Below are 24660 nucleotides of genomic sequence, written 5' to 3'. Positions count from 1 at the left end.
ACTTTTAATCCCAGCACTCAGGAGGCAGAAGCAGGTGGATCTCTGTGAGTTCAAGGCCAGCCTGGTCTACATAGTGAGTTCCAACCCAGCTAGGGCTACAGAGAGACCCTGTCTTAAAAAGACAAAAAAAACAAAAAAAAAAACCACTAAGCCAAAACATACATGTTGATGAAAGGCCCCCAGACAGTTACATAATACATGTAATTTTCTCAGTAAGTCTTTAAACATGGACCTATAGAGAGCTGGGAGAGGGGCCTGGGAATAATAAAAGTCCTTGGGTAGGATACAGATTGAAAATTACTGGGTTGCAACTTCCCAATAATCTCTTTAGGAGTACTGTATCCATCTCTGTCTGCATCTCCATTCTAGGTACCGGCTTGTTCCCTATGGAAATCATTCATATCTGGAGTCTCTGACAGACAAATCTAAGGTACTCTGAGAGGTACCATTTTTCATTGGGTTGCTGAGTTCTTGTTCATCCTAACAAAATGGGTTCAGGGCTGGAGAGATGGCTCAGTGGTTAAGAACACTGACTGTTCTTGCGGAAGACCCGGGTTCAAATCCCAGCACCCACATGCCCGATAACAACCGTCTGTAACTCCAGTTCCAGGGGATCCAACAGCCTCTTCTGTCCTCCGCGGGCATTGCACCACATGGGTGCACTTACCTACAGGCAGGCATAAATACTCATACACATAAAATAAAAACAATAAATAAAATATTTTTTTAAAAAAAACAAAATGGAGCCGGGTGTGGTGGCGCACGCCTTTAATCCCAGCACTTGGGAGGCAGAGGCAGGTGGAGCTCTGTGAGTTCGAGGCCAGCCTGGTCTACATAGTGAGTTCCAGGTCAGCTGGGGCTACAGGGAGACCATGTCTCAAAAAGACCCCCCAAAAAAAAAAAGAAAGAAAAAACAAAAATGGATTCATTTGGGGCTAAGAGTATAGCTCAGACCTAGAACACTAGCTTAGAGTACACAAGGCCCTGGGTTCAAAAAAAGGCTTACCATTGATATTGGCTGACAGTATTCCATTTATTTCTCAGAATGTGTTATCTCATAAAGAACCAACATCTTGTTCAGGCTTAAAGCTGTTTGGGGTTTAAGAGAAAAATTTAGGTTTTTTACAACCTGTTGAAAGGGATCTAGGTAGTTCACAGGAGAATGTGCACCTGAGGATGGGAAGGGTATGCTGAGTTCAGTAAATTTCCACTGGTAGGGCAGCAGTTCTAAGTGTTGTTTATTTGCTCATGGCTATTGTAGTTGTTCAGGGTTATAGAAGACAGAGGTCAGCTGTAAGACTTGTTTTCAGTGGAGACATGACATGGGAATTGATAAGACGGGGAACAATCTCTGGTAGTCTGTCTGGTTCCACACCCACAGCCAGTTCTCTCTTCTTGGACAGGAGTTGCCCTTATACTGTTCTGGAGGACTGCGGTTCTTCTGGGACAACAAGTTTGACCATGCAATGGTAGCTTTCCTGGACTGTGTGCAGCAGTTCAAAGAAGAGGTGGAGAAAGGCGAGACACGATTTTGTCTTCCTTACAGGTCAGTATCTGCCCCTCAAACCCTCCCTCCCCGCAGTGCTGAGTGAATTTGTAATAGACCTAAACTGGATAGAGTTAAAAGGACAGTAAGAATGGAAACATAAAATGGGAAGAAAGCAAAAAACAGTGCAGATCACATGACAGTGATGGGCAAGGACTAATTCAACATTGCAAGCAGGGCAGGACAGCATGTGACCACTTGGTCCCTGGAGTAAAAGAATGTTGTCTTAGGTGGTTGTGAGGATTTTCTTGGCACGGAGCTCAAGCCTGTTTTCCAGTTTCAGAAAGGTTTTCCCTGCAGCCTTTGGAAATATACAGAAATGCTTCTGTTGGTTCAGTAATGTAGCAGCTCAGTGATAGATGGAAACTAGTTCAAGAGAACAAGATTGAGAGCCCGGCCAGGTGGTGCACACCTGTAATCCCAGTGCTCAGGAGGCTGAGGCAGGAAGAATGTGTGAGGTTAAGGCCAGCCTGTGCTACATAATGAGACCTTGTTTATCAAAAAATTTTTTAATTAAAAAAAAGTAAGGTTGAGCCACTTCTGCCACCCCAAGACACAGCTTTTCTTCTGCCTCTCTTCCCTCCTTGAGTTCAGGGATGCCAGGCAAACAGTGAACACCGTAACCTTCACTCACCTCCTGCTCCAGGCTTCTCTGTTTGGGTGTATGTTGGATCCCTGTACGCTACAGTGACAATGAAGCTCTTGTGACAGCCTCTTGATTTTAGGCTTTCAAGCAAATCCAAAATACACCACCAGTCCTTGCCAAGCATCCTTTATTAGATAAGATGACGTGAATGGTCCCATGATCAAGTTCCTGCCCATTTGCCTGAACTGACTTAACTCTGATGGATCTATTACTAATAAGCTCTGCTATGTCCATCTGCAGGATGGATGTGGAGAAAGGCAAGATTGAAGACACTGGAGGCAGTGGTGGCTCCTATTCTATCAAAACCCAGTTTAACTCTGAGGAACAGTGGACGAAAGCTCTTAAGTTCATGCTCACAAATCTTAAGTGGGGTCTTGCCTGGGTATCTTCACAATTTTATAACAAATGACTTTCCTTATTCCTTAGGGGCATGTTTGCCTTTAAGGTTTTAAATTTTGTTTTGTTTGAAAAAATGCTTTAAATTAAATTTGGGTAATATTAAACCACATGTTTACAATACCAAAAGAGACAAAAGCCACTTTATTTTAAAATATCAGATGACAGATAGCTTCCAGAGCCACAACACATGTATAGCTAGCAGCCTTTGTTACAGTTCTGACTCTTAACCCTATGCCTCCCCTCTCTCCTGAAAACAACTAATTTGAATTTGCTTTGTTTTTTTTTTAAGTCAGTTGAATTGACATTGATATGTTTTCACTAGATTTTTATCACTCTCAACTTTCTGCATTTAAAATATGAAACAGAAAGTTATGAGATAATGTTTGAGACACACAGTTGGATAACATGGGAAATGACATGGAAGCTCTGCCTGGTCACCATGTAGTAGGATCAGAAGCTGGAAATTTAACTTTCTCACTCAGTCTAGTATTGACTGCCTCCTCTGCTATGTGGTAGAGTTTTGAAGTGGTGTTTGATACCGTTTGAGACATGGAGAGATTTAATTATTTGTAATAAAAGATTTGCTACAGTCTGTTAATTACTCAGAGGTGCACTGGTGAGTTTTTCTTTAAAGTTGAGTATTTTGTATTCTAGAAGAGTTCTGTCAGTTATGTATAAATTCTGCTGAAACATGCATGGAAATGGTTTAATTCTAGTTTAAGAAGATAGTGAGAATGGCTATGGAGAAGCCTGTTTAGGTCACAGTAACAGAACAGATACTAAACTAGGGAATATAGCTACATCATGATCTTCAGCCAGGGCATCCAGACAGTCTGTTTTAAAACCCTGGTTAATACTTACATCTATAGCTGATATTCCCATCAATAGATTAGAGAGAAATTACAAATGTCTTGTTAAACACAAATGAACCAGTTTCATGAAGCTCACGCCTTCCAACTCTGACATAACAAAAAAGGGCATGTCTGTCCACCATAACTTATCTCTGTTGTAGAAAAACTTCATGAAATTGGAATACAAAATACATTTTGAACAAAACTTGGAACTTCTGTGCCCAGAGGATGGGAGTAAAGGAGGAGAAGGAGGAGTGTGGAGGTAGAGGCGGAGGGTGGAGGGGGTTGGCCTCATGTGTTAGGAGCAGCAGTAGTCCTCAGAGCTCTGGCTACCTTGTGGGGAGGAATGGACTGTTGCTGCCCGGGAGTGTTGGCTCCCACGCTGTGAGTCAGAATTGCATAAGAGAACTCAGCAATGCTCTCCAAGGCAATGCCAGTGATGCTCTGCAAATGCCCTATGACCTTTAGAAACAGACAGATTGCTTATTACTAAATAATCTCAACACATTTTAATGTGCACACATTCCTTCAGGAGCACTTACACACTCACACAGTGCCTGAGATGCTCTCTCAAGACAAAGTTCATTTAACTGAACACAGAGCACGATTACATCCAGATTCCACATTGCTAATGGCCGAGTGTCATTAGGATTCTTTGCCTTGGTAGTCTTAACATGAAAGCTTTCTGCTAGTTGTCTCCCTCTTTTTGAGAGAAATTTTATGAACTACAAAGAGGATTACTGGGCCTTGACATTTTCTCTGTTGTTGTTAGTGGTTTTTGGAGGGGGTATATGTGTATTAGACTTTTAACAGAATAGTGGGTTGTAACTATAAAGAGAAATGAACGGGGGCTGGAGAGATGGCTCAGCAGTTAAGAGCACTGACTGCTCTTGCAGAAGACCCGGGTTGATTCCCAGCACCCACAAGGTGGCTACAAACCGTCCTTAACTCCAGTTCCAGGGGAATCCAAAGCCCTCTTCTGACCTCCACGGCATTGCATGACACGGGTACACTCAACATACATGCAGGCAATACACTCATACACATAAAATAAAAATAATAAAATATTTAAAAAAAGAACAAACTGAACTTAGGCCTCTATTCCAATTTTATAAGCAAATAGGGAAACATTTCCTTCCTACCCTAGTTTTCCACCTCTTCCAAATCCTGCTGGCACTTACCTTCTGTAGGCTCTCTTCTGTTTTCCTTTAACTGATGGGGGAATGATTTCTATTAAATGAACTAACCACACTGGTGCTGCTCAGTGGTGCGTACCTGGCTCCAGCAGTCATGGTTCTGGATGAAAGCACTTGCTGCAATGACTCCAACTGCTAACAGCATAAAGTCTTCCTTCACAGAGATAAACTTTTCCCTGAATAATTAAAGCCATATTAATTTTGAAGCTAATGTGAAAGTTGATCTTTACATTCTAGGGTCATAGAACTTGGTTTATGAGTTGTTTATGCTGACCATCTTGGATTTTCAGATGTAGTAGGAAAGGCTCAAGTAATAGCTAATTGATGTGCTCTCCCATCGTTGCACAGCTCAACTAGGATCAAAACATGAGCCTTGTGTCTGTCATCTTTAGGCCTTTTGTTCCATCTCTCTTCCTAACAAATGTAACTGTGAGGCTTTTGACAGTCTGACTTTACAGTAATCAAATACTGTCCAAAATCTGTCCAAGTCACTGCTGTGTGACTGGCTTTTTCGCTCAAGTGACTATAAAAGTGTACTCTCAAATTGTTAAATAGTTATAAAGGAAGAACTAGAAAAAAAAGAATGTTAATTATTTTGAAGTAATTTAAAGTGAAAACCTTTAGTTTCCTGACCACTCAGTCATTTGCATCAACAGTATCATGAAAGCTAATAAAAAGAAGGTAAGCAGTGTAGTTATCTCCTGATTAGATGCCTTGCTAGAGTAATTCCAGTCCCCTGGTGGAGTTTTTGGTTTTGTTTTGTTGCTTATTTTGTTTTGCAGTGCTGAGTATCGAACTTACTAAGCAAGTAAGTGCTCCACCACTGAGCTCTAACCCCAGACCTCCCCATAATCATATGTCCTGTCCCTTACTACCATTCCTGGAAGGAGCCTCTGCTGGAAGAGTTTCTTACCCTTGCAGCTGACTAGGAGTTGAGTTCTCAATCGAAGCCCTCAACAGGCTCTCATAGATGGGTTCATGGAGAAGATAGACCAGGTCAAGGAGGGTCAGGCAAGTTGCATGTAGTTGTGTGGCTGGGACCAAACAGCCATTGTACCCTAGATGGAGTGCAGGCATGGAAGGCAGCGTGAAGTGGGTATTCTCTGATTACAGTCTTAGGACATAAAGCAGTTTAGTTGCTAATATGCTTCCTTGTTAGAAGAAGGTCAATTTTATTTATTTTAATTTTTTGGTCTATTTTGAGACAGGGTCTCCCTGTAGCCCCTGCTGATCTGGAACACACTATGTAGACCAGGCTGCCCTTGAACTCACAGAGATCTGCCTGCCTCTGCCTCCCTGGTGCTAGGATGAGCCATCACACCTGATTTTAGACACTTTTTTTTGGTCTTTTTTGAGACAGGGTCTCCTTATAGACCCAGCTGTCCTGGAACTCACTATGTAGACCAGGCTGGCCTCGAACTCACAAAGATACACCTGCCTCTGCCTCCCAAGTACTGGGATTAAAGGTGTGCATACCACGCCCGGCGACATTTTTCTTTTTTTAAAAAGATTTACTGCTGGGAGAGGTGGCACCTACATACATATAGGCAAAACACTTATACATACATCAGTCATTCAAAAAAAATTTTAAATTACAAAAGCGCCTAATGAATCCAAATAGAAACCAGTTGTGAGCCCTCTGAGCTACATTCTCTGAAAAGTGCTGGAGGGAACATATTTTTCAATCATCCAAAACAGGCTCAGACTTTCTACTGCTCCTCACTAGCAAGTTCTGCCTCCTGCTCCCAAACCCCTGGGCACATTTATTTATTGCCTTCTATGGAAGTTTCCAACCCACATTCCTTGATACATTTAATAAAGTACCTAAAACTTCAAGGAGCATCTCCACATAGGCCAGAGGAGTGGGCAGATTTATTTGGAAGTTCAGAGACTTCAAAACATCAAGCTCTGAATCGAGGAGTTCTTCTTTAGTGTGTACATAGCCGAGAGCCTGGAGGAAATTCAAAACTCTAATGTTGCTGACTATCTGAGCAAAGAAAAACAAAGCAGAGAGAGAGGGAGAGAAAAGACGTCAGGATACAGGTCCTAGAACTTGGCAGAATGTACAAAGCACTTCACAGTCGATGCCTTCATTGCCAGTCCTCTCGCTAATTCTCCTAAACCATGTAAAGAGGATTACCTGAGGTAAAACCCCACCTGCTCTCCCTCTCCAAGCCATTACATGCTGCGTCCTGTACCTGAATTTCCCTTCCCTCTGCTCCCTCCTTTCTCCTGCTCTTCCTAATTTTGTTCTGCTTTTCCTGGGATCCACCTATCTCCCACCCACCGATTTCAGTGATTCGTTTTCTCTATTTCCTTGACTCTCCAGTGCTGATGAGGTGCATTCTTAAGCCTCTGTATTTACAGTAATCAGCACCTCTTCTCCCTGTCTGCACATATGTCTTTTCCCATTAGGTAGTGAATTCCTTGAGAGCACAGACAACCTTTTTTTTTTTTTTAAACCATATCTACTGAAACATCTGGTCACAGGAGAAAAAATAAATATTTGCCCAACAAATAATTTTACTGTACAAGCAGTGGGTAGTGATGGAAACAGTTTATCCTTTTTAGGTGTAATCATTTGCCTTTAATGTTGATAGGTATGTTGGTAATTCAGACACCTTAGGTAAACTGTCCTTAAGTCCAAGGGGAGGAAAGGTGACCTGTATGAATGATGGCATCTGTCCAGCAATTCTGCTTTGGGAACAGAACTTGAGGCTATTTAATAACTGCCTCTGTAGGACTGTGTGTTTGGGAGGTATGCTTAGGAAGCATAATTACACTATGGAATTTCCACATGAGTAGTGGAAGGAGCACCTAGCTCAGAAGGAGGTTTCTTACAGCTACCTTCAGGGAGCTGCTCTCTTTCTAACACTCAGGTACCCATGAGCAGCCCCAGCTCCTCACTTTGTAGTGGAAGGAAAGTTTGCTGGCCAGCTGAACACATGACACCAAACGGAGGATAAACTTGTTGAAAAGCTGCTCTTTTCGAGCCCTCCAGTTCTGCACCTCTGTTGTATTACCGCTCAGCTGGATTGTGGCTTGCCTGCAGATGTCCTCTGCCTGTTTCACCATAAACCTGAAAGGGAAAGAGGATGGAAGAGTGAACAACCACAACCACACTAGAGGGGCTCTTCTTTCTGGTATCACAGGCTGGCTAGGAAGTCTACATCTGCAAGTGAAAGCCAGGGTGTAAAGCCAGGCCTCCTGGGGAGGGGCAAGTCGTCCTTTTTAAAGATCTAGGTACACCAGCCATTCACAGGGACACCAGCACAAAGGCCATTTGCACAGGGCTTTACCTTTCTAGGATTTCTACGGCCTGGTAGCTCACAGATTTCTCCAGACACCATTGTTCAGACAGGAGGAAAACAAACTCTGCCAAAACAGGAAAGAAGAGCTTAATTCACAAGATACAACTCAACCACTCTGTGAACTCTTGGCATGGTGTAAAAGCTATGATAGGGCCAAGAGAAGAGGGTCAGGAGTGGGAAAGATGACACTAGAACAACCAAAGCTGAACTGTGTTTCCTTTGGCTAGTTACACACAAACATACCAGCTGGCCTAGATGGCCTCTACACCATGCTGGGAACGCTTAGCTTCAAGGAAGATTCTTGGATGGATAAAAACCCTAACCCCTATATTCTGTGGAATGTTGGTGGGAACAGAAAGGTCCCTCCTGGAGCTTCAATAGTCTTTATGACCCTGTTTGTTTAGTAACCACCCTCTGGTGAACTCCTGTTGCTTTACAAACACAATTCACCTTACAGCTGGACACCACCTCTCCACCAGCAGTTTGTTGGGTAAATCTTTGGTGGCTGATCCTCTCCTCAGGAGCAAGTTTATTACTATGGAGTAACTTGTTCTGAAGAAACTTCCCCTAACTCAGGAAACATAACCCAATTGAGAGGGAAGGAATCATTGGGAAGGTGGGAAGGGTAAGATATCTTGGCAAGATTTTAGCCTGCTTCTGTTTCTCTTTGAAAGAACAGCCCCAGATAAAATTCTATTTAGCTTGCAATATCATTAGAGGGTGGAAACAAAGGTAAATGTCAGTTCTCAACAAAGAAAACTGTAGACCTAAGAATTTTTATCAATGATCAGCAGAGAATAAAGACTGTGTAGCCCTTATCCAAAATGCCTGAGACAAAGAAAACTCCTGTAGACCTAAGAATGTTTATCAATGATCAGCGAAAAATAAGGACTGTGTAGCCCTTATCCAAAATGCCTGGGACCAGAAGTGTTTCAGATTTCAGGGGCTATTCAGATTTTGGAAATTTTGCATACTTAATCTGCTAATCGTAAACCTGAAATCCTCTAAAATCCAAAACTTTTTCAGCATCATGTTGGCATTCAAAAGAGTTTCTGAGGGGCTGGAGAGATGGCTCAGTGGTTAAGAGCACTGACTGCTCTTGCGGAGGACCCAGGTTTGATTCCAAGCACCCACATAGTGGCTATGAACCGTCCTTAACTCCAGTTCCAGGGGAATCTGGCGCCCTCTTCTAACCTCCTCAGCATTGCACAACACGGGTGCACTCACATACATGCAAGCAATACACTCATACACATACAAATATTAAATAAGGGGCTAGAGAGATGGCTCAGCGGTTAAGACCACTGACTGTTCTTGCAGAGAACCTGGGTTTGATTCCCAGCACCCAGAAGGCAGCTACGAACCGTCCTTAACTCCAGTTCCAGGGGAATCCGACGACCTCCACAACATTTCACAAAACAAGTACATTCACATACATGCAGGCAATACACTCATACACATAAAAATAATAAATATATATTTTTAAAATTATGCCGGGCATGGTGGCGCACGCCTGTAGTCCCAGTATCCAGAGTTTCTTTTATGCAATAAATCTGGAGGTGTTCTTCTCTTCACTTGTGCCTTTCTCTTAAAGATACTAGTAAATGGACGTCGGGCATGTGGGCACATGCCTTTAATCCCAGCACTTGGGAGGCAGAGGCAGGTGGATCTCTGTGAGTCAAGGCCAACCTGGTCTATGTAGTGAGTTCCAGGCCAGCTGGGGCTGCAGAGAGACCCTGTCTCAAAAAGACAAAAAAAGAAAGTTTCAGAGTTTTGTATTTTTGATGTTTGGCCTGTACAAATATAATCAAATTGTCATGTCTTTAGAGAAAAGTTGGTTTCTTTGAAGAAAAACAATGGTGGCAAATGTCTGCGATCCTAATACTTGAAAGCTGGAGGCAGGAGGATTAGGAGTTCAAGGTCATTTTCACTTAACAAAGTAAATGGAAGGCCAGCATGGGCTACATGAGACCCAGTCTCAAACAACAAAAACATTGAGAGGCCTGAGGTGGTGGCAAATGCCTTTAGTCCCAGCACTCAGGAGGCAGAGGCAGGCAGATCTCTGTGTGTTCAAGGCCAGCCTGGTCTACATAGTGAGTTCCAGGTCAGTTGGGGCTACAGGGAGACCCTGTCTCAAAAAGACCCCCCCCCAAAAAAAAAAATTGCTGGGCATGGTGGCACATGCCTTTATTCCCAGAATTTGGGAGGTAGGTGGAACTCTGCCAGCCTAGTCTACATAGAGAATTCCAGGCCAGCAGGGGCTTCAGTGAAAACTTGTCTCAAAAACAAAAAAAGAAAACAAAATTTTTAAAAGGTCACAAAAACCAAAAGTCAAGTTAACACAAGACAGTTTGGTGATATACTTTAACACAAATTGCAAAGAGATTTATATACAAAGCCTTACTGCAAAGACCACAACCCTGCTAACAATGTCCATCACAGAAGAGAAACCATTCAGCAAAATGCCCTAGGACACACAATTGTGTGTTATGGGAGAGACATTTAATTTTTTTTTCCCCCTAGACTTTAGACTTTATTTTCTACTTTGAGAAAGCATGTTTGCAGGTCTTTGTTTTGGATTTGATATGAATTATCCAGATATCCATTTCTATTTTTTCTTTTTAACTTCCCAAGAAAACTGAGCTTGGGTAAGGTAGAAGGAATTATGGTCCCACCTTGTTCCACCTCTGCCTACAAACATACCCAACTGTACTATTACATAAAAGACCTTTTTCCCCACTCTTGAGTTAGTGCTCCATCTCTCCATCTCATCAGTGATTGCTGAATTTCTTGAAAGTCTGGCTTGCACACCTTCTTCCACTTCATCATTTACCCCTAATTTTCTGCAATCTGGCTTCCACTTTTCCCAGTTGGTGAAAGTGACTACCTCAAAAGTCAGCAAATATTCCAAATTCTTAAACAACATGGCCCTTTTACAATCCTCATTCTTGTTGATGCCCCTGAAGTATCTGAAACTGCTGACCGTGAATCTTCTGGAAATTCTTCTGTTGGCTTTGAAAAGTTCTTGATTTGGTTCCTGTCTCCCCCAGCTGTACGTTTGGTTGTTTTTTTGTGTGTTATCTTTTTCAGATGTTTTTTACATATATGTGTGTGGGCCTGAGTGTATGTATGCATACCATGTGTGTACTGGTGCCCAAAGAGGCCAGAAGAGGGTGCTAGTCCCTCTGGAACTAGAGTCACAAGTGGTTGTGAGCTGCCCTAGGTGGGTGCTAGGAACCAAACCCTGGTCCTCTGTAAGAATAGCAAGTGCTCTTAACTGCTGAGCTACCTCACTGACCCTTTGGTTTGGTTTTGAGACAGGATCTTGTTATATCTCAGGCTCAGGCTGACCTGGAACTCAGTATGTAGTTCACTCTGGCCTAGAACTTGCAATTCTGCCTCAGCCTCCTAAGTGCTGGGATTACAGCTGTGAACCACCACACATGGCTCACTCTTTTTTTTTTTTTTTTTTTTTGCAGGGGCTCCCTTTTTTAGATTTTTAGAGTATATGTCATTTTACTATGTCAATAAATCTTCAAAAGCACTCTTTTTTTTTTTTTTTTTTTTTGAGCAGGGTCTCCCTGTAGCCCCAGCTGGCCTGGAACCATGTAGACCAGGCTGGCCTCAATCTCACAGAGATCCACCTGCCTCTGAATGCTGGGATTAAAGGAGCTCATTCATTTTCAAGACTCTTCTTCCAGGCTGGAGAGATGACTCAGTGGTTAAGGGCACAGACTGCTCTTACAGAGGACCAGGCTCAATTCCCAGTACCCACATGGCAGCTAACAACCGTCCCTAACTCCAGCTCCAAGGAATCCAGTGTCTTCTGATTTCTTTGGGCATTGCATGACACGGGTGTGCTTATACACTTGCACTCATACACATAAAATAAAAATAAATAAAATATTTTTTTAAAAGACTCTTCTTCCTACTTGAATTCCCTGGTCATGAAATGTTTCCCAAGGACTGCCCTTGACCTGCTTCTCTTCTCTCCTTCTAGGATCTCAAGTTCTCCCAATTTCAACAGGATCATTATGAAAATCATTCAAAACCTACATTTCTAGTTCTGACTCCCTTTTTAAAATTTTTATTAGTTTTATGTGTGTGAGTATATTGCCTGCATGTATGTAAGTGCACCCATGTGCAAGGCCTGTGGAGGTCATAAAAGGGCATTGGATTCCCCTAGAACTGGAGTTACAGACTTGTTAGCCACAGTGTGGGTGCTGGGAATTGAACTTGGGTGCTCTGCAAGAGCAGCCACTGCTCTTAACCTCTGAGCCATCTCTCCAGCCCCGACTTCCTTTTTAAACAGCCCACTAAACCTTCCTCTAGATGTTCCACAAATATTTTAAACCCAGTAGATCCAAAACCAAAACACCCCCTCCCCAACAAAGGTGCATAATTCCTTATTTTTGTATCCGTGCTTCTAATGGTACTACTATGCTCCCAGTCTCTGAGGCTCCACCCTTTGACACAATCACCTTTTCTTTCCGGTTTCTCAAATGAATATTCAGATTTCTAGCTTTTGCCTATGGGATGCTCTTAATGCCTTCTTCCTTGTCAGTTCCCCTGCCCTCTCGGACTGTAGACAGAGGCTCCTCTGCCCTGCCTACTTCCCATCCCACCAAATCAAGTCCACCCTTTGTACCACATAAAAACAAAATAATTTTTTCCAAGGCAAAAGTTATAGCTACACCACTTCCTTATTTAAATTGTTTTCAGTGTCTTCATTTCTTACTAAACCACACATAAACTCTTTCCCCTTGACATTCAAATTTCTACTTGAAATGTCTCCAAACTACTTTTTGGTGTTAATTTCAACTCTTCCTCCATATGTTCTGGCTACCATGGGCTACAGCTTCATCCTCCACCTCCCTCCTCCACGACACTTCCAAAGCTTTATTCATGCTATCCTGTTTGGGCAGAAATGCTGTCCCCTTCATAGTTCAATCAAATGTCCCCATTCATTCAAGGTGTACCTCAAATGTCACACTCCCTGAACCTCACCTCATTACCTCATCACTCCTTTCAGATTCCCTTAACGACGTGTATTCTCTCAGTCAGTCTTAACCATATTTGTACCTAGTTGTTCGTATATTTAATATCTCCCACCCAAAGATCATACGTAGTTTGAAATTAAGGACTGTCTTCCTGTTTTAGCTTTCTGTCCCAGACAAGGTCAATAAATAATGTTTACAAAATCTGGAGTGCTGGTGTGCCTTGTTCATTACTATGGCCCCACAACCTGACATAAAGGACCTACTAACAAAAATTATGTGAGTGAACAAAAACAAACTGAATCTTAAAGTCAGTGCCTCCAAGACCCCCATAAACTCAGCTCCCCACTGTGCATCCACACCCACGATCCGGGTCTCCCTGAAGCTGCCCATCCGTCCTGCAGCCTCCAGCACTGCTTGTTCGTTCTGCTGGGCCAAGTGAAGCAGAGCATTTTCGATGGTCTCTCTGGTAACAGCTCCAAACTGAAAGTCAATGGAGTTGGCCAACCTTGGCCTTTCAGGTCCTTCCATAGTTAGAAGCCTTTTCGAGCACTCGCACAGTTGCCTGGATCCCTGTCTTCCTCAGTTTATTCCAAGAATCTCCTGCCACACCTCGGTTCCTCCTTCCCTTCCCATGTGTTTGTCCTCCCCTCGAATCTGAAGAAAATCTAATTCCCACCACAGCTTCGAACTGTCCACAGCTTTTTTTGCACCTTAACGCTCACGAACCGCTTCAGCCAATCAGAAAAGAGAGCCACTTCTCGCCTTTCCTGCCCCTCCTCTAGGGCGGAGAGACCCTGTCTACCCAGAAAAACTGCACGTGGACTACAACTCCCAAAGTCTCTTGCGGCGGCCAAGGACTACTCTTCCCAGCGTGACCGGCGCTCCCAGGCGACTTAGGGCGGAGTGGCAACATGGCGGCCCCAGGAGCGGGTGACCCTGTGGATACGGAGAGTGGAAAAGCCCCGTTCGCCCAGCGCATTGACCCGTCGCGGGAGAAATTGACCCCCGCGCAAGTGCAGTTTATGCGGCAGGTGCAGCTTGCCCAGTGGCAGAAGATGCTGCCACAGCGGCGGACCCGGAACATTGTGACCGGCCTGGGCATCGGGGCCCTGGTGTTAGCTATTTGTATCCATCCTGGCTGTGCGCATATGGGGTTAAGGAAAAGGGAACAAAATGTATAGGGGGGCTAAACCAAGCTTTTACTGTGCAGGTGAAATAGGAGTTAATGCCTAATCTTACTATCACTAAGCTGCTCTTTTAACGTGTTTAATAATAACAGAATTGAGGTGAGAGTTCAAAAGGCAAAGGGTGGAACTCCAAAAATCACTGATTTGGGAGAATAACAAGGGTGGTAGGAGAAAGGATTGTCTATATTTCTTGTGGTTTCCTGAACCCACCTCTCCAGACGGTTACACCTTCTACTCGGTGTCCCAGGAGCGTTTCCTTGATGAGCTGGAAGATGAGGCCAAAGCTGCCCGAGCCCGAGCTCTTGAGAGGGCGTCAGGATCCTAAGCTGCATGGACTTGGCTATCTTCATACTGCTGGAGCGCCTTTACATGTTGAATGATCCAGCATCACTAACCTACTTAGTAACTTTGGACCATGATTGAGCTCCAAAAGCCAGAGACTATGCATTTGGCCACTGTCAAAAGGGCATTGCTCATTTCACATGCGGGTTGTACAGTTAACCCCCCTTCTTCCTTTTTTGTTCGGGAGATGTGCAACCTTGGCTTTCCCGAAACTTTGTTTTTCTCCCTTCACCTCCCAGGGGCCCACTTGTTAGGGGGGAGGGTATGGCAGCTCTGTAGAGTTGAAATCTAAAGTTAGGGTCAAGTTAAGAGTAATAAAATAAGTCATCTCTTCTGAAGCCAAGCTAGTGTGTGGGGGCCGAGAGACACATGGCACTTCATGCTGGAAAGCTCCATGGAGGTAGCTGCTGTGGTGGCATTGCCCCAGGGAGCTGTAAATGTTTAACTAGAATTACTTTTTCCGTGAGATCTTTCCACCTGATTTAAGGGAGAGATTACTGGGCTGTTTGAGACTGAACCAGGTCTTAGGGGAAGGAAGGTCACTGTTCTGTCCTCTGCCATAACATACTCTAGTGTCATTGCCTTTCCCCATCCCTACATAAGTAGATGAAGGATAAGAGACAAATAACCCTCATTCTTTTAACTTTCAGTGATACCTGCCTATACAGGCCTAGGGTGGGGTCTGGAGGGGATCAGAGTTTGGCCAAGTGGATCATTGGCCATGCAGTTTCCTCATGACCTGATGGCAGGAAGCCAGAGGCTGGGCTGGCAGCTTCCATCCTGCCTCCCATTGTACAAGGAGAATGCCTTCTAAATCCTCCCCGCCTCACTCCACAAGTCTTTGCCCCATTTCTAAGGCATGACAGACACAGACCCACAATCCTTATTTTATTTTTATTAGCTGATGCTAATTTTGGTGGTGTAAGCATACTTCCTACCCTCTCCCAGCTGGGAGTTGGCCTTCTAGAAGCATCTGGACTTGGGTGGGACTGCTTAGTGGTTGGCCCTTGGCTGGGGAGGGACAGATGAAGGTGGTAGGCTACAGAACTGACATTTCCACACAGCAAACAGTGCCCACGGGTTTGACTTGTCAGAATAATAGAACCGTACTTTTTATGCCCCCAGGCCTTCTACCCCCTCAGTGCTGAGGTGTTCATTGTGGAGTTGAGTTGGCCATAAAAGCGTCAGATTCTGAGAGCCCAAGTGCTATATGGTGGGGCCTGGTGTTGGGGAGACATAGGACTTCTGTTCTGAGTTCACTGGAGGGGAAGAAAAAAAAAAATCCTGAAGAAACATCCAAAGGAGGAGGATGCTAAAGCTGCTGCCAGTTACCATTCCCTGGGCTTTCCCTCCCTCGGGCCCGCCCTCACCAGCCTGCCAACATCCCCGGCGAATGTCACCCCTTTGCTTGCCCGCTGCTCCTGGGAGCCGGTGCTGCTGCCACTCAGGGAATTCCTTCGCATGATGCCTGGGAGCAGGATGAGGGAGGGAGAGCACCAAGTGAGGGAAGGAGCAGCAAAGAGTGGGGCTAGTCCCCCAGAACCAAGGGCATATTCCCAGGGCCTTGAAGAAAACTGCTTCAGTAGGGAAGGAGTCTCAGGGGAAAGATGAGAGCTGGGTGGCTGCAGTCTCACCAGGGCCAGAGAGATCAGAGCGCTGCAAGCTGTTGCGCCTGGAGGTGGGGTAGCTGCCCTTGGAGAGGCGGCGCTGGCGGCTGGACAGCATAGCAGCTGGTGCTACAATACCAGGAGGGGGTTGCTTCCCAAGCCGGCTGTACAAGTCCTCAATTTCCTTTTTCTGTAGTGTCTGTAGTGCCTCCACCTCTGACAAGTGCCTGAGGATGCACCAAGGGCAGGAAAAGTCACACACCGTTCTCCCAGGTTCACCTCTTGCTCTGCCATCTTCCCCAGACTCACTTCTGCCGAAGGTTCTGCAACTCAGCCCAGAACTCCTCATCCTCCCCACTGCTCTCTGACTCCTCGCTGCTGAGACACAGGTTGCTGTAGGAGTAGTTCATCCACACTGGGCTGGGATGGCTCAAGAGTGGGGAGCTGCCCCCAACTCGGGGTTCCTTCCCATCGTCCCCTTCCTCAATTGTAGCCCCCAGGCCCTCAGCCACACGGTCGCTCTCTGCCAGAGCCTCCCTGGTCTCTGGTCCATTTCCAACACTATCCTCTGTGTCTGAGCTCTCTGAGGTCAGCTGAGGGGTTGGAAGTCTTAGGGAACTGGAGGGAGTTGGAGATACGGGTTGCTGGGGAGGCTCAGCTGGTTCCTTGGATGAAGTCACTTGGAAACGCCCAACAAGCTGGGGCTTTCCCTCTGCACAGAGACAAGGAGAAGCATGATGGAAATCTGGCAGGATCTAAAGAGGTGTGCTAGGGCTAGCAGGCTGAGGGGTCAGGGACCAGAGGCCTCACCTTCAGAGATGGGTGCCAGTCTGGCTTCACCCAGGAGTGGCTGAGCAGGATTTCGGCAGGCCTACAAAGTGTGGGTCCATGAAGGAAAGGATCCAGAATGGGACCTCCCCTCATCATCTCTCTTGACTTCCTACTCACCTCACTCTCTGTCTCAGCTGTTTGGGGCGAAAGGCTCTCCTGGCCACAAGAAGCAAGGGGAAGGGGAAGGGCCAGGCTAGGCAGAGGACCAGGGGGGGCTAGAGAAGACTGGGAAAGAAGCCCAGGGGATGGGGACAGCAGGGACTGGGCCACAGTCATCACAGCAAGAGAGAAGGCACTAGCCAGTGAGAGGAGAGGAGCTGCTGTGGTGGAGGGGAGAGAAGGAGGAGAGGGGCAGACAGGAAAAGAAGAGGGATTAAGGGTTACTTGGGAACAATTAGAGAATGGGTGAGGAATGCTGGTGGGGAGAGGACTAAGGGGAAGTGGAGAGGGTGGGAATAGAAACTGATGTGCACTGGAGGAAGGTGGAAGTGGGGAGCTGGGGCCCTGTGGAGAAAGGTTTGAGGAGACCTGGGAGAATGGGCAAGGATGACATGGGGGTGAAGTGATAGGAAAGATGGAGCATGGGAAAACAGGAGTTCCAGGGGAAAGGGGGGTTCCAGGAGAAGATGGGGAGGTAGAGAAGACTGCCCAGCTCCTCTGTTCCAAGGAGATGCTGCTCTGGGGCTCTGCTGAGGAGGAGGAGGAGGAGGAGGAGGGTGTGTCAAGATTCTAGCCCCTTTCCGTGCCCTTCTCAGGGGCAACCTAGGGATTGGGGTGAGCACGAACAGAACTCAGTACCTACCACCAGGTGGATCTGGGAGGGCTGGCAGTGGTGCTCTCTCCTGAGGGAGAAAAAGGGCCATAGTCACAGTGAGGAAAGCCAAGTGTCAGAAGGTTGCAGGCTGGGATTCTTAAGCTGGGACCACCTAACCTCTAGGAGTCCAGACATGAGCTTCAAGAGATTCCAAAGTCTCTGTGCTGAAATATTTGGGAGTAAAGAAGCATGAAATCTGCCAATTTACTCTCAAGAGGATCAAAACACCATAACATACAGAGAGGAAGAATGGTAAAACTAGTCAAAAATAGTAACAACTGGAAAATCTGGGCAAAGGGCATCTAGGAGCATCCTCTACAATTCTTGCAATGTTTCTCAGCAAGTCTGAACTTATTTCAAAATAATGAGTTAAAAGTATTCATTCACATTTTCTAGAACAAGAGTCCATGACTTTCATCGTATTCTCAAGTGGGGCAATAGCCAGTTTTAAGGTACTTGAGATAAAGGAGTTAATCCAAGCAGACTGTGGGGGCAGAGAGAAGAGAGCCTGGGCAGAGTCTGCTCCTCCTGGATTGTCCAATGCCTGACCTGGGGGCCCAGGGTGTCTTCAGCAGCCTCCGGGGGGCCAGTATCTCTCTTTAGCAGGGTCTCTACTCGCTGGATAATCTCCCGAATCCGGCTCAAGAATCCATCTCGCTCCGAGGGCAGAATGAACTCATTATACACCTGGCAAGGGTTATGGGATGGGGAGGAGCTGTTATCTCCCTGCTGCTCCCCCAGCTTCTGAGCTTTAAACTCAACTTGAAAACACTGCTTTATTTGCTATTGTGTGCCAGACACTTATTGAGGAGAAATGTAGTCCAGAAGGAAAGGAGCTGGCATTCCTAGCAGGTGTGTGCTGTGTATACCAATGCTTCCCACATGTTGTCACATTGGCTACCAACAACATTCTGGAGTCTATCAACAGGTTAAGTTCAGCCTACCCAAAGCCACAGTATTTGAACCTAGGCCCACTTAAAGCCAGAGCCTGAGTTCTTTCCAGGGTTGCCTGCTTTTCAACACAATCACTGCACTTTTATAGTTTGTAAAGTATACCATTATAGGCTCACACTCACACATGGCAGAGTTAAGCAAAACAACAGTATCATTAATGCCATATTCCACTCTCCAAAAACTTACCAAGTATTTACTATAGACTATACATTGTTCCAAATGCTATGTAATACAGAAAAGCATCAAACAACATCCTGGTCTTAAGCCTAAAATCAAGTGGAGGAGACATAGAAATCTAAAACGTATTGCAAGTTACCCTATGCTAGGTAGGGTATTTCTGAGCCTTGCCTATAGTTAGCATAGGTAGAAATTCTCTTCTGGCAGGTGAGAAGAGCTGTTATTTAGTGAATACAACATTTCTGACTTATAAAACCTGGAGATTTGTTTCACAGCAGTGTACATACACTGAACACTACTGAACTGTACACTTCCTCTGAGTTTGTTTTTGCCTGGGGATTGAACCCAGGCAAGCACTGAGCCACACCCACAACCTGAACGATACACTTAAAAGTGGTTAAAACAGTAAATTAAAAAAAAAATTTTGGTCTTTTTGAGACAGGGTCTCCCTGTAGCCCCAGCTGACCTGGAACTCACTATGTAGACCAGGCTGGCCTTGAACTCACAGAGATCCTCCTGCCTCTGCCACCACACCTGGCTAAAATGGTAAATCTTTTATGTTGTGGTTTTTGTTTTCTGTGTGTTTAGTTGATTGTTTGGTCTTCATTTTTGAGATAGGGTCACACTGTAGTTCTGAGTACTGGGGTTACATGTGTGTACTGCCATGCCCAACTTACTACGTGTTTGGGACTTTTTTTTTTTTTTTTTGAGATAGAGTCTCCCTGTAACCACAGCTGGCCTGGATTCACTATGTAGACCACACTGGCCTTGAACTCATGGAGATCTGCCTGCCTCTGCCTCCTGGGTGCTGGGATTAAAGGCATGTGCCACCATGCCCAATAGGGCTTGTTTTTTTTTTTAATATTTTATTTATTATTTTATGTGTATGCGTGTATTGCCTGTGTGCAGATAAGTGCACCCATGTCATGCAATGCCCAAGGAAGACAGAAGAAGCTGTCAGATCCCCTGGAACTGGAGAGATATGGACAGTTATTAGCTGCCATGTGGGTGCTGGGATTCAAACCCAGGTCTTCTGCAAGAACAGCCTGTGTTCTTAACCACTGAGCCATCTCTCCAGCCCCAAGGCTTGGTTTTTATAACTATAATAAAAAAATATATTCAAAAAGTCTGTAATTGGGACCGCAAGATGGTGCTTTTCTCAAGCCTGATGACCTGAGTTCAATTCCTGGGAGACACATAATGAAGGGAGAAAATGGACTCCCACAAGTTGTCCTCTGACCTCCACATACATGCCATAACACATGAAGACACACCCCACACATGCATATACAAACAAATACATAAGTAAATGTAATAAGAGCTGGGTACAATGGTGGATGCCTTTAATCCTAGGACTTGGGAGGCAGAGGCAGGTAGATCTCTATGAGATCTAGGCCAGCCTGATCTGCATAGCAAGGTCCAGGCCAGCTGGGGTTACAGACCTTGTCTCAAAAAGACCGAAAAGAACTGGGGGTGGTGGCACACACCTTTAATCCCAGCACTTGGGAGGCAGAGGCAGGAGGATCTTTGTGAGTTCAAGGCCAGCCTGGTCTACATAGTGAGTTCCAGGACAGCTGGGGCTACAAGGAGACCCCATCTCAAAAAAAAAAAAAAAAGACCAAAAAGAAAACAAAACAAATAAGTTTAATAAAAATCTGATCACTCCTCCAGACCCACAAAATGCTATTCCAATAGGAGAACAGGTCAAATAACCCTGGAGATGGGAGACCCTGGGGTGGCTTCACATAGTAAGTACTTGAAACTGAACCTTACCACTTTGAAATAAGAGAAGCAACCCTTCATGGAGGATCTATGACCATTTCTCAGGCATAATACACTATTAGATCAGAACATCTTTGAAAAACAAATAATTGATAAACAACTGAGGTTCAAAGAGGTTAAGAAATGGGCCAGATGTGGTGGCGCATGCCTTTATTCCCAGTACTTGGGAGACAGAGGCTGGTGGATCTTTGTGAGTTCAAGGCCCTCTTAGTCTACATAGCAAGTTCCAGGCCTGCTAGGGCTACAAGGAAACCCTGTCTCTAAAAGACAAAAAAAAAAAAAAAAAAAAAAAAAAAGAAAAAAAAAAGGAAACTTCCCAAGACTAGGGGTGTGGTTTAGGGATAGAGCACTTGCCTTAGGACCCTGGATTTGATCTTCAGCACCACAAAAGGAGTAAGCCGGGCATGGTGGCGCACACCTGCAGTCCCAGCACTTGGGAGGCAGAGGCAGGCGGATCTCTGTGAGTTCAAGGCCAGCCTGGTCTACATAGTGAGTTCCAGGACAGCTGGGGCTTACAGGGAGACCCTGCTTCAAAAAGACCAAAAAAAAAAAAAAATTGAATGAAACTTGCCCAGATTCACCAAATTTCAACACATAAAATCTGAACTCAGATGTTACATAAAATCCTTTCTTCTATTCCATCTTGTTTATCGAGAAGAAGAAAAGAGAGAACAGTTGAGGCCAAGGAAACAACAAATAGTTTTGAGATATGAAAGGCAAAGCACATTCTGATGACAGGACTCTGTACAGCTGGCTGGATTGTGGGCTGTAAAGGGCATGTGCCATAATTCTATAATAACAAATAGCCACTGAAGAGTTTGGGATGAACAGCAGCAAGATCAGATCCAAGTTGCAAACTCTACTGCAGAGGAGTGAACTAGTAAGGAGAGAAAGGAGAGAGATGGACCTTGGGTTCAAGAGTGGTGTCACTTTAGCTGTGTGGGTTCTGAGTGGGCATGAAAACCTAGGAGGGAAGGCCCTCTGCATCAGATGCCCCTGAGAAGATGGAGGCAGAGGCAAGTAGGAACCCAGCCTCTTCAGGGAACCATTCAGAAACCAGTGTGACAAGATGGTAGATTCTGGAAGGCTCAAGTGGCTTTTCAGAAGATAAGAAGCTCTGTGTCCAGCTGACATTTTTCTCTATCCTGGACACTAGGTGAATGACATGAAGAAGATGCTTTAGAGAGAGTTCCTCAAGCTTGACATTTCCCCATTCCTTTGCTCCATCATCTCAGCGGCTAACGTCCACCACCCCAACTCTGTTGAAATGGTCTCCCACAAAGTCCTCAGTATGATCTTGCCCCAGGCTTCCCCCTCTCCCACCTCCTTATATTTTCACTAACATCTGCCTATTTCTTAGGCTACAACTTTGTGTCCTTCAATGACTCATCTTCCCCCTTCTCATTCTAGAATGGGGTTTTCCCTGAGACACACTCTCAAAGCTTTTCATGTCTCTTGCCTTGCGGACCCATCTTCAATTCTGTACTGAGGACTCCTATACCCATTTCTTGCCAGCCCTGCCCTTCCATATCTCCTTGCCATGGAAGACCTTGACTTAAGCTCATCACAACACTTAAAAGAGCCTACCTTTTTTAAAAATTGTTTTTGAAACAGGTCTCCCTGGAACTGACCTGGAACTTGCTATGTAGACCAGGCCAGCCTCAATCTCACAGAGATCTGCCTGCCTCTGCCTCTCCATGCTGAGATTAAAGGCCTGTACCACCACACCGGGCTAAAGAGCCTACTTTCATTCCAGCTTCCTCTCTCTTTGACTAGACTGCTCCTCTTTGTTCCACCAAGCTCCAAGTTGCCCTTGATATCCCTTCTCCCCAACTCCCTAGCATATCAACTCAGCAAATATTTATTGGGTATCTACTACCCACACTCTATTACGTCAAGAGCTTATTGTATCACACAGCAATTAATTTTCCTGAAACCCTCAGATTCACCCTTCTTTCTTTTAGCCCCTGCTCCCAAAATCCATTTCTCCATCTACATCTTACTTCTTGTGTCCACCTTCTAACTGGAATTCCCATTCCTAATCTCCTCCCATATCCCATGGCAGAATGATCTTCTTAAAACCTAGTCTCAGGGCTGGAGAAATGGCTCAGCGATTAAGAGCACTGGCTGCTCTTCCAGAGGACCCAGTTTTGAATCCCAGCACACACATTGTGGTAACAACAATCTGTAGCTCTGTAACTCTAGTTCCAGGGGATCCGACATACTCTTCTGACCTCCGCTGGCATTGCATGACAAGGGTACACTTACATACATGCAGGCAATACATGCATACACATAAAGTAAAAATAATAAATAAAACATTGAAAAAAAACATGTTTCTCTCTGCCTAACTTTGTGGGTTTTTTTATTTGTTTGCTTGCCCCTCCCCCTAGATCTCTTGCAGCCTGGGCTGACCTTGAACTGATGTGTAGCCAAGAATGACCTTGAATTCCTGATCCTTCTGCCTCTACTTCCCAAGTGCTCAGATTATGCTCATGCACCACCACTCCTGGCTTTCACTAACTCTTAAGACTCCCATCTCCCAGTTTTCCTATAAAATTCCTTTCTTCTGGTAATGGTGGCTTCCATACTAAGTCCTCCCAGCATTCAGGACTAATGTCTCTGTTTATGCTGTTCCTCCAGCTGGGCATGCCCTTCCCACCCTTTACTGCCTTTCATAGTCATCTATGGAGGCATGGGGAAATCCCATTCCTTCCGGTGCTGCCCCAGCCCATTCTTTACTTCCAGCCACCTACAGTGTCACACATCTAAGGGGCATTGAACACGCAGTATTTGTGTATACCCAGTCAGTAATCTCAAAGTGCTCAACCTGACAGAAATCTTCCCCCATACAAAGGCTGAGGCATCTTCAGTGTCACAGGCTAACCAGTGTTTTATAAACCCATGTTGTAGGATCAGGGTGTGTCAGAAACAGTGACAATCAGGAAAGAAATGCTTATATCAGGTCAAACAGTTTATCCTCATCTCTCTCCCTCTCACCATGGCAGCTGCAATCTCTTCTGGGCTGTCCCCATCCAGATCAAATCGGAAGGTCACCATCTTGCTGTTGTGGGTCTGTAACTGGCACTCAACCACTCTGTCATTCTGGTCTGAGACCTTCAGATTCAAAGTCAGTAGAAGGGAGTAAGTCATTGCTCTGCCTTCATCGTGTTTCCATCCTACTCCAGCCAAGGGACAGCGGCTAGAGAAGATGTTGAAACAGACTCTGCCCCCAAAGTCTGCATTGAAACTACACTGGATGCCTTGTGGCACTCTAGTTTTCTGGCTCACCTCCCCCATCTCCCTGACAGTTTCTTGATGGCCCTGCGGGTTATTCTCCAGCTCCTGTGCCCCTCCTTACACTAGTGACCCGAAGCCGGGATCGGGGTCTACGTCGAAGATTCTTCACTGGGGTTTTCCTCATTTGTCCCCCTTCTCCCATGTCACTGAGGCCTGATGTTGCATCTGAGGCATAGCTGGAAAGGAAAAGGGAGAAGTGTCTTAGAGGGCAATGGGCAGGACTTCCTGCGTCTTACCCTGGTACCCTAACTCATACTGGAACATACCTGTCCCCAGGAGAAAAGTCATTGCCAGGGCCAGAACGTGGAATGGATAAGGCAAAAGCCTGAAAGAGGATAAGATTCACGAGTTCAGGAGATGGTAAGTGTTGCTGATAACTGTGGACAATTAGGGAGATTCTATCAAGGATGCTGGGAGGATACTAGGGAAAACAGAACTGGAGGAAAGAATAAGAATGGTTAGGTAGCTTTTCAGGGCCATGGGGACAGGTGAGGGGATTGAGTCTCAAAAGGAAGGAGATAAGTCATAGGCTTTGAATGGCTGGAAGCCCCCCAAGGGACCCCCCTCTCACCGAGGGCAGGCAGAGATGGGACTCAGCTGGGCTGGATGGCACCCTCCCAGGGGGATGAAGGGCAGGGTCTGAGGCATCCAGGAAGCCGGAGGAGCTGAGGTAGCCATCAGTCTCGCAATCAGCTGGTGGGGGAGGGAGTGGATCAA

The 24660-nt window shown here is 45.4% G+C and overlaps 4 protein-coding genes across 10 annotated transcripts in view; 2 read left to right on the top strand and 2 right to left on the bottom strand.

Annotated features, from left to right (window-relative positions):
- The window catches only part of Becn1 (beclin 1), a 16164-nt gene extending 12971 nt beyond the window's left edge, over positions 1-3193 (top strand). For both annotated transcript variants that reach the window (XM_029564594.1, XM_008835338.2), the window contains 3 exons: positions 370-430; positions 1404-1546; positions 2433-3193. In XM_029564594.1, coding sequence (XP_029420454.1) covers positions 370-430; positions 1404-1546; positions 2433-2601 — 373 coding nt within the window. In that variant the 3' untranslated portion in view covers positions 2602-3193. The remainder of the gene's footprint in view (positions 1-369; positions 431-1403; positions 1547-2432) is intronic.
- Positions 2929-13658, bottom strand: Cntd1 (cyclin N-terminal domain containing 1). The gene is made up of 7 exons (XM_008835343.2): positions 13309-13658; positions 7938-8013; positions 7546-7717; positions 6463-6625; positions 5552-5696; positions 4718-4814; positions 2929-3904 (listed from the first exon to the last, which is right to left on the bottom strand). Exons 1-7 carry the CDS (start codon positions 13475-13477, stop codon positions 3734-3736), a joined length of 993 nt encoding a protein of 330 aa, XP_008833565.1. The 5' UTR covers positions 13478-13658; the 3' UTR covers positions 2929-3733.
- Positions 13659-13828: 170 nt separating this feature from the next.
- Positions 13829-14816, top strand: LOC103735916 (cytochrome c oxidase assembly factor 3 homolog, mitochondrial). Its single transcript, XM_008835337.3, has 2 exons — positions 13829-14074; positions 14355-14816. The coding sequence occupies exons 1-2, from the start codon at positions 13861-13863 to the stop codon at positions 14459-14461; spliced, it is 321 nt and encodes a 106-aa protein (XP_008833559.1). The 5' UTR covers positions 13829-13860; the 3' UTR covers positions 14462-14816.
- The window catches only part of Wnk4 (WNK lysine deficient protein kinase 4), an 18102-nt gene continuing 8108 nt past the window's right edge, over positions 14667-24660 (bottom strand). For 2 of the 6 annotated variants that reach the window (XM_029564593.1, XM_008835334.2), the window contains exons 8-18: positions 24515-24636; positions 24210-24268; positions 24005-24119; positions 23644-23760; positions 18280-18417; positions 17719-17758; positions 17034-17605; positions 16896-16956; positions 16395-16797; positions 16113-16312; positions 14667-15946 (exon numbers count right to left, since the gene is read on the bottom strand). In XM_029564593.1, coding sequence (XP_029420453.1) covers positions 15807-15946; positions 16113-16312; positions 16395-16797; positions 16896-16956; positions 17034-17605; positions 17719-17758; positions 18280-18417; positions 23644-23760; positions 24005-24119; positions 24210-24268; positions 24515-24636 — 1967 coding nt within the window. In that variant the 3' untranslated portion in view covers positions 14667-15806. Of the gene's footprint in view, positions 15947-16112; positions 16313-16394; positions 16798-16895; positions 16957-17033; positions 17606-17718; positions 17759-18279; positions 18418-23643; positions 23761-24004; positions 24120-24209; positions 24269-24514; positions 24637-24660 lie in introns of those variants that run through there. The other 4 variants (XM_008835336.3, XM_008835335.3, XM_029564592.1 and 1 more) reach the window with 4 other exon arrangements.

Source organism: Nannospalax galili, unplaced genomic scaffold (genome assembly GCF_000622305.1).
Source record: "Nannospalax galili isolate Female #2095 unplaced genomic scaffold, S.galili_v1.0 scaffold137, whole genome shotgun sequence".
NCBI classification, from domain to species: Eukaryota; Metazoa; Chordata; class Mammalia; order Rodentia; family Spalacidae; genus Nannospalax; species Nannospalax galili.
The sequence above is the reverse complement of the archived record's forward strand: the minus strand, read 5'-3'. Positions and strand labels throughout refer to the sequence as shown.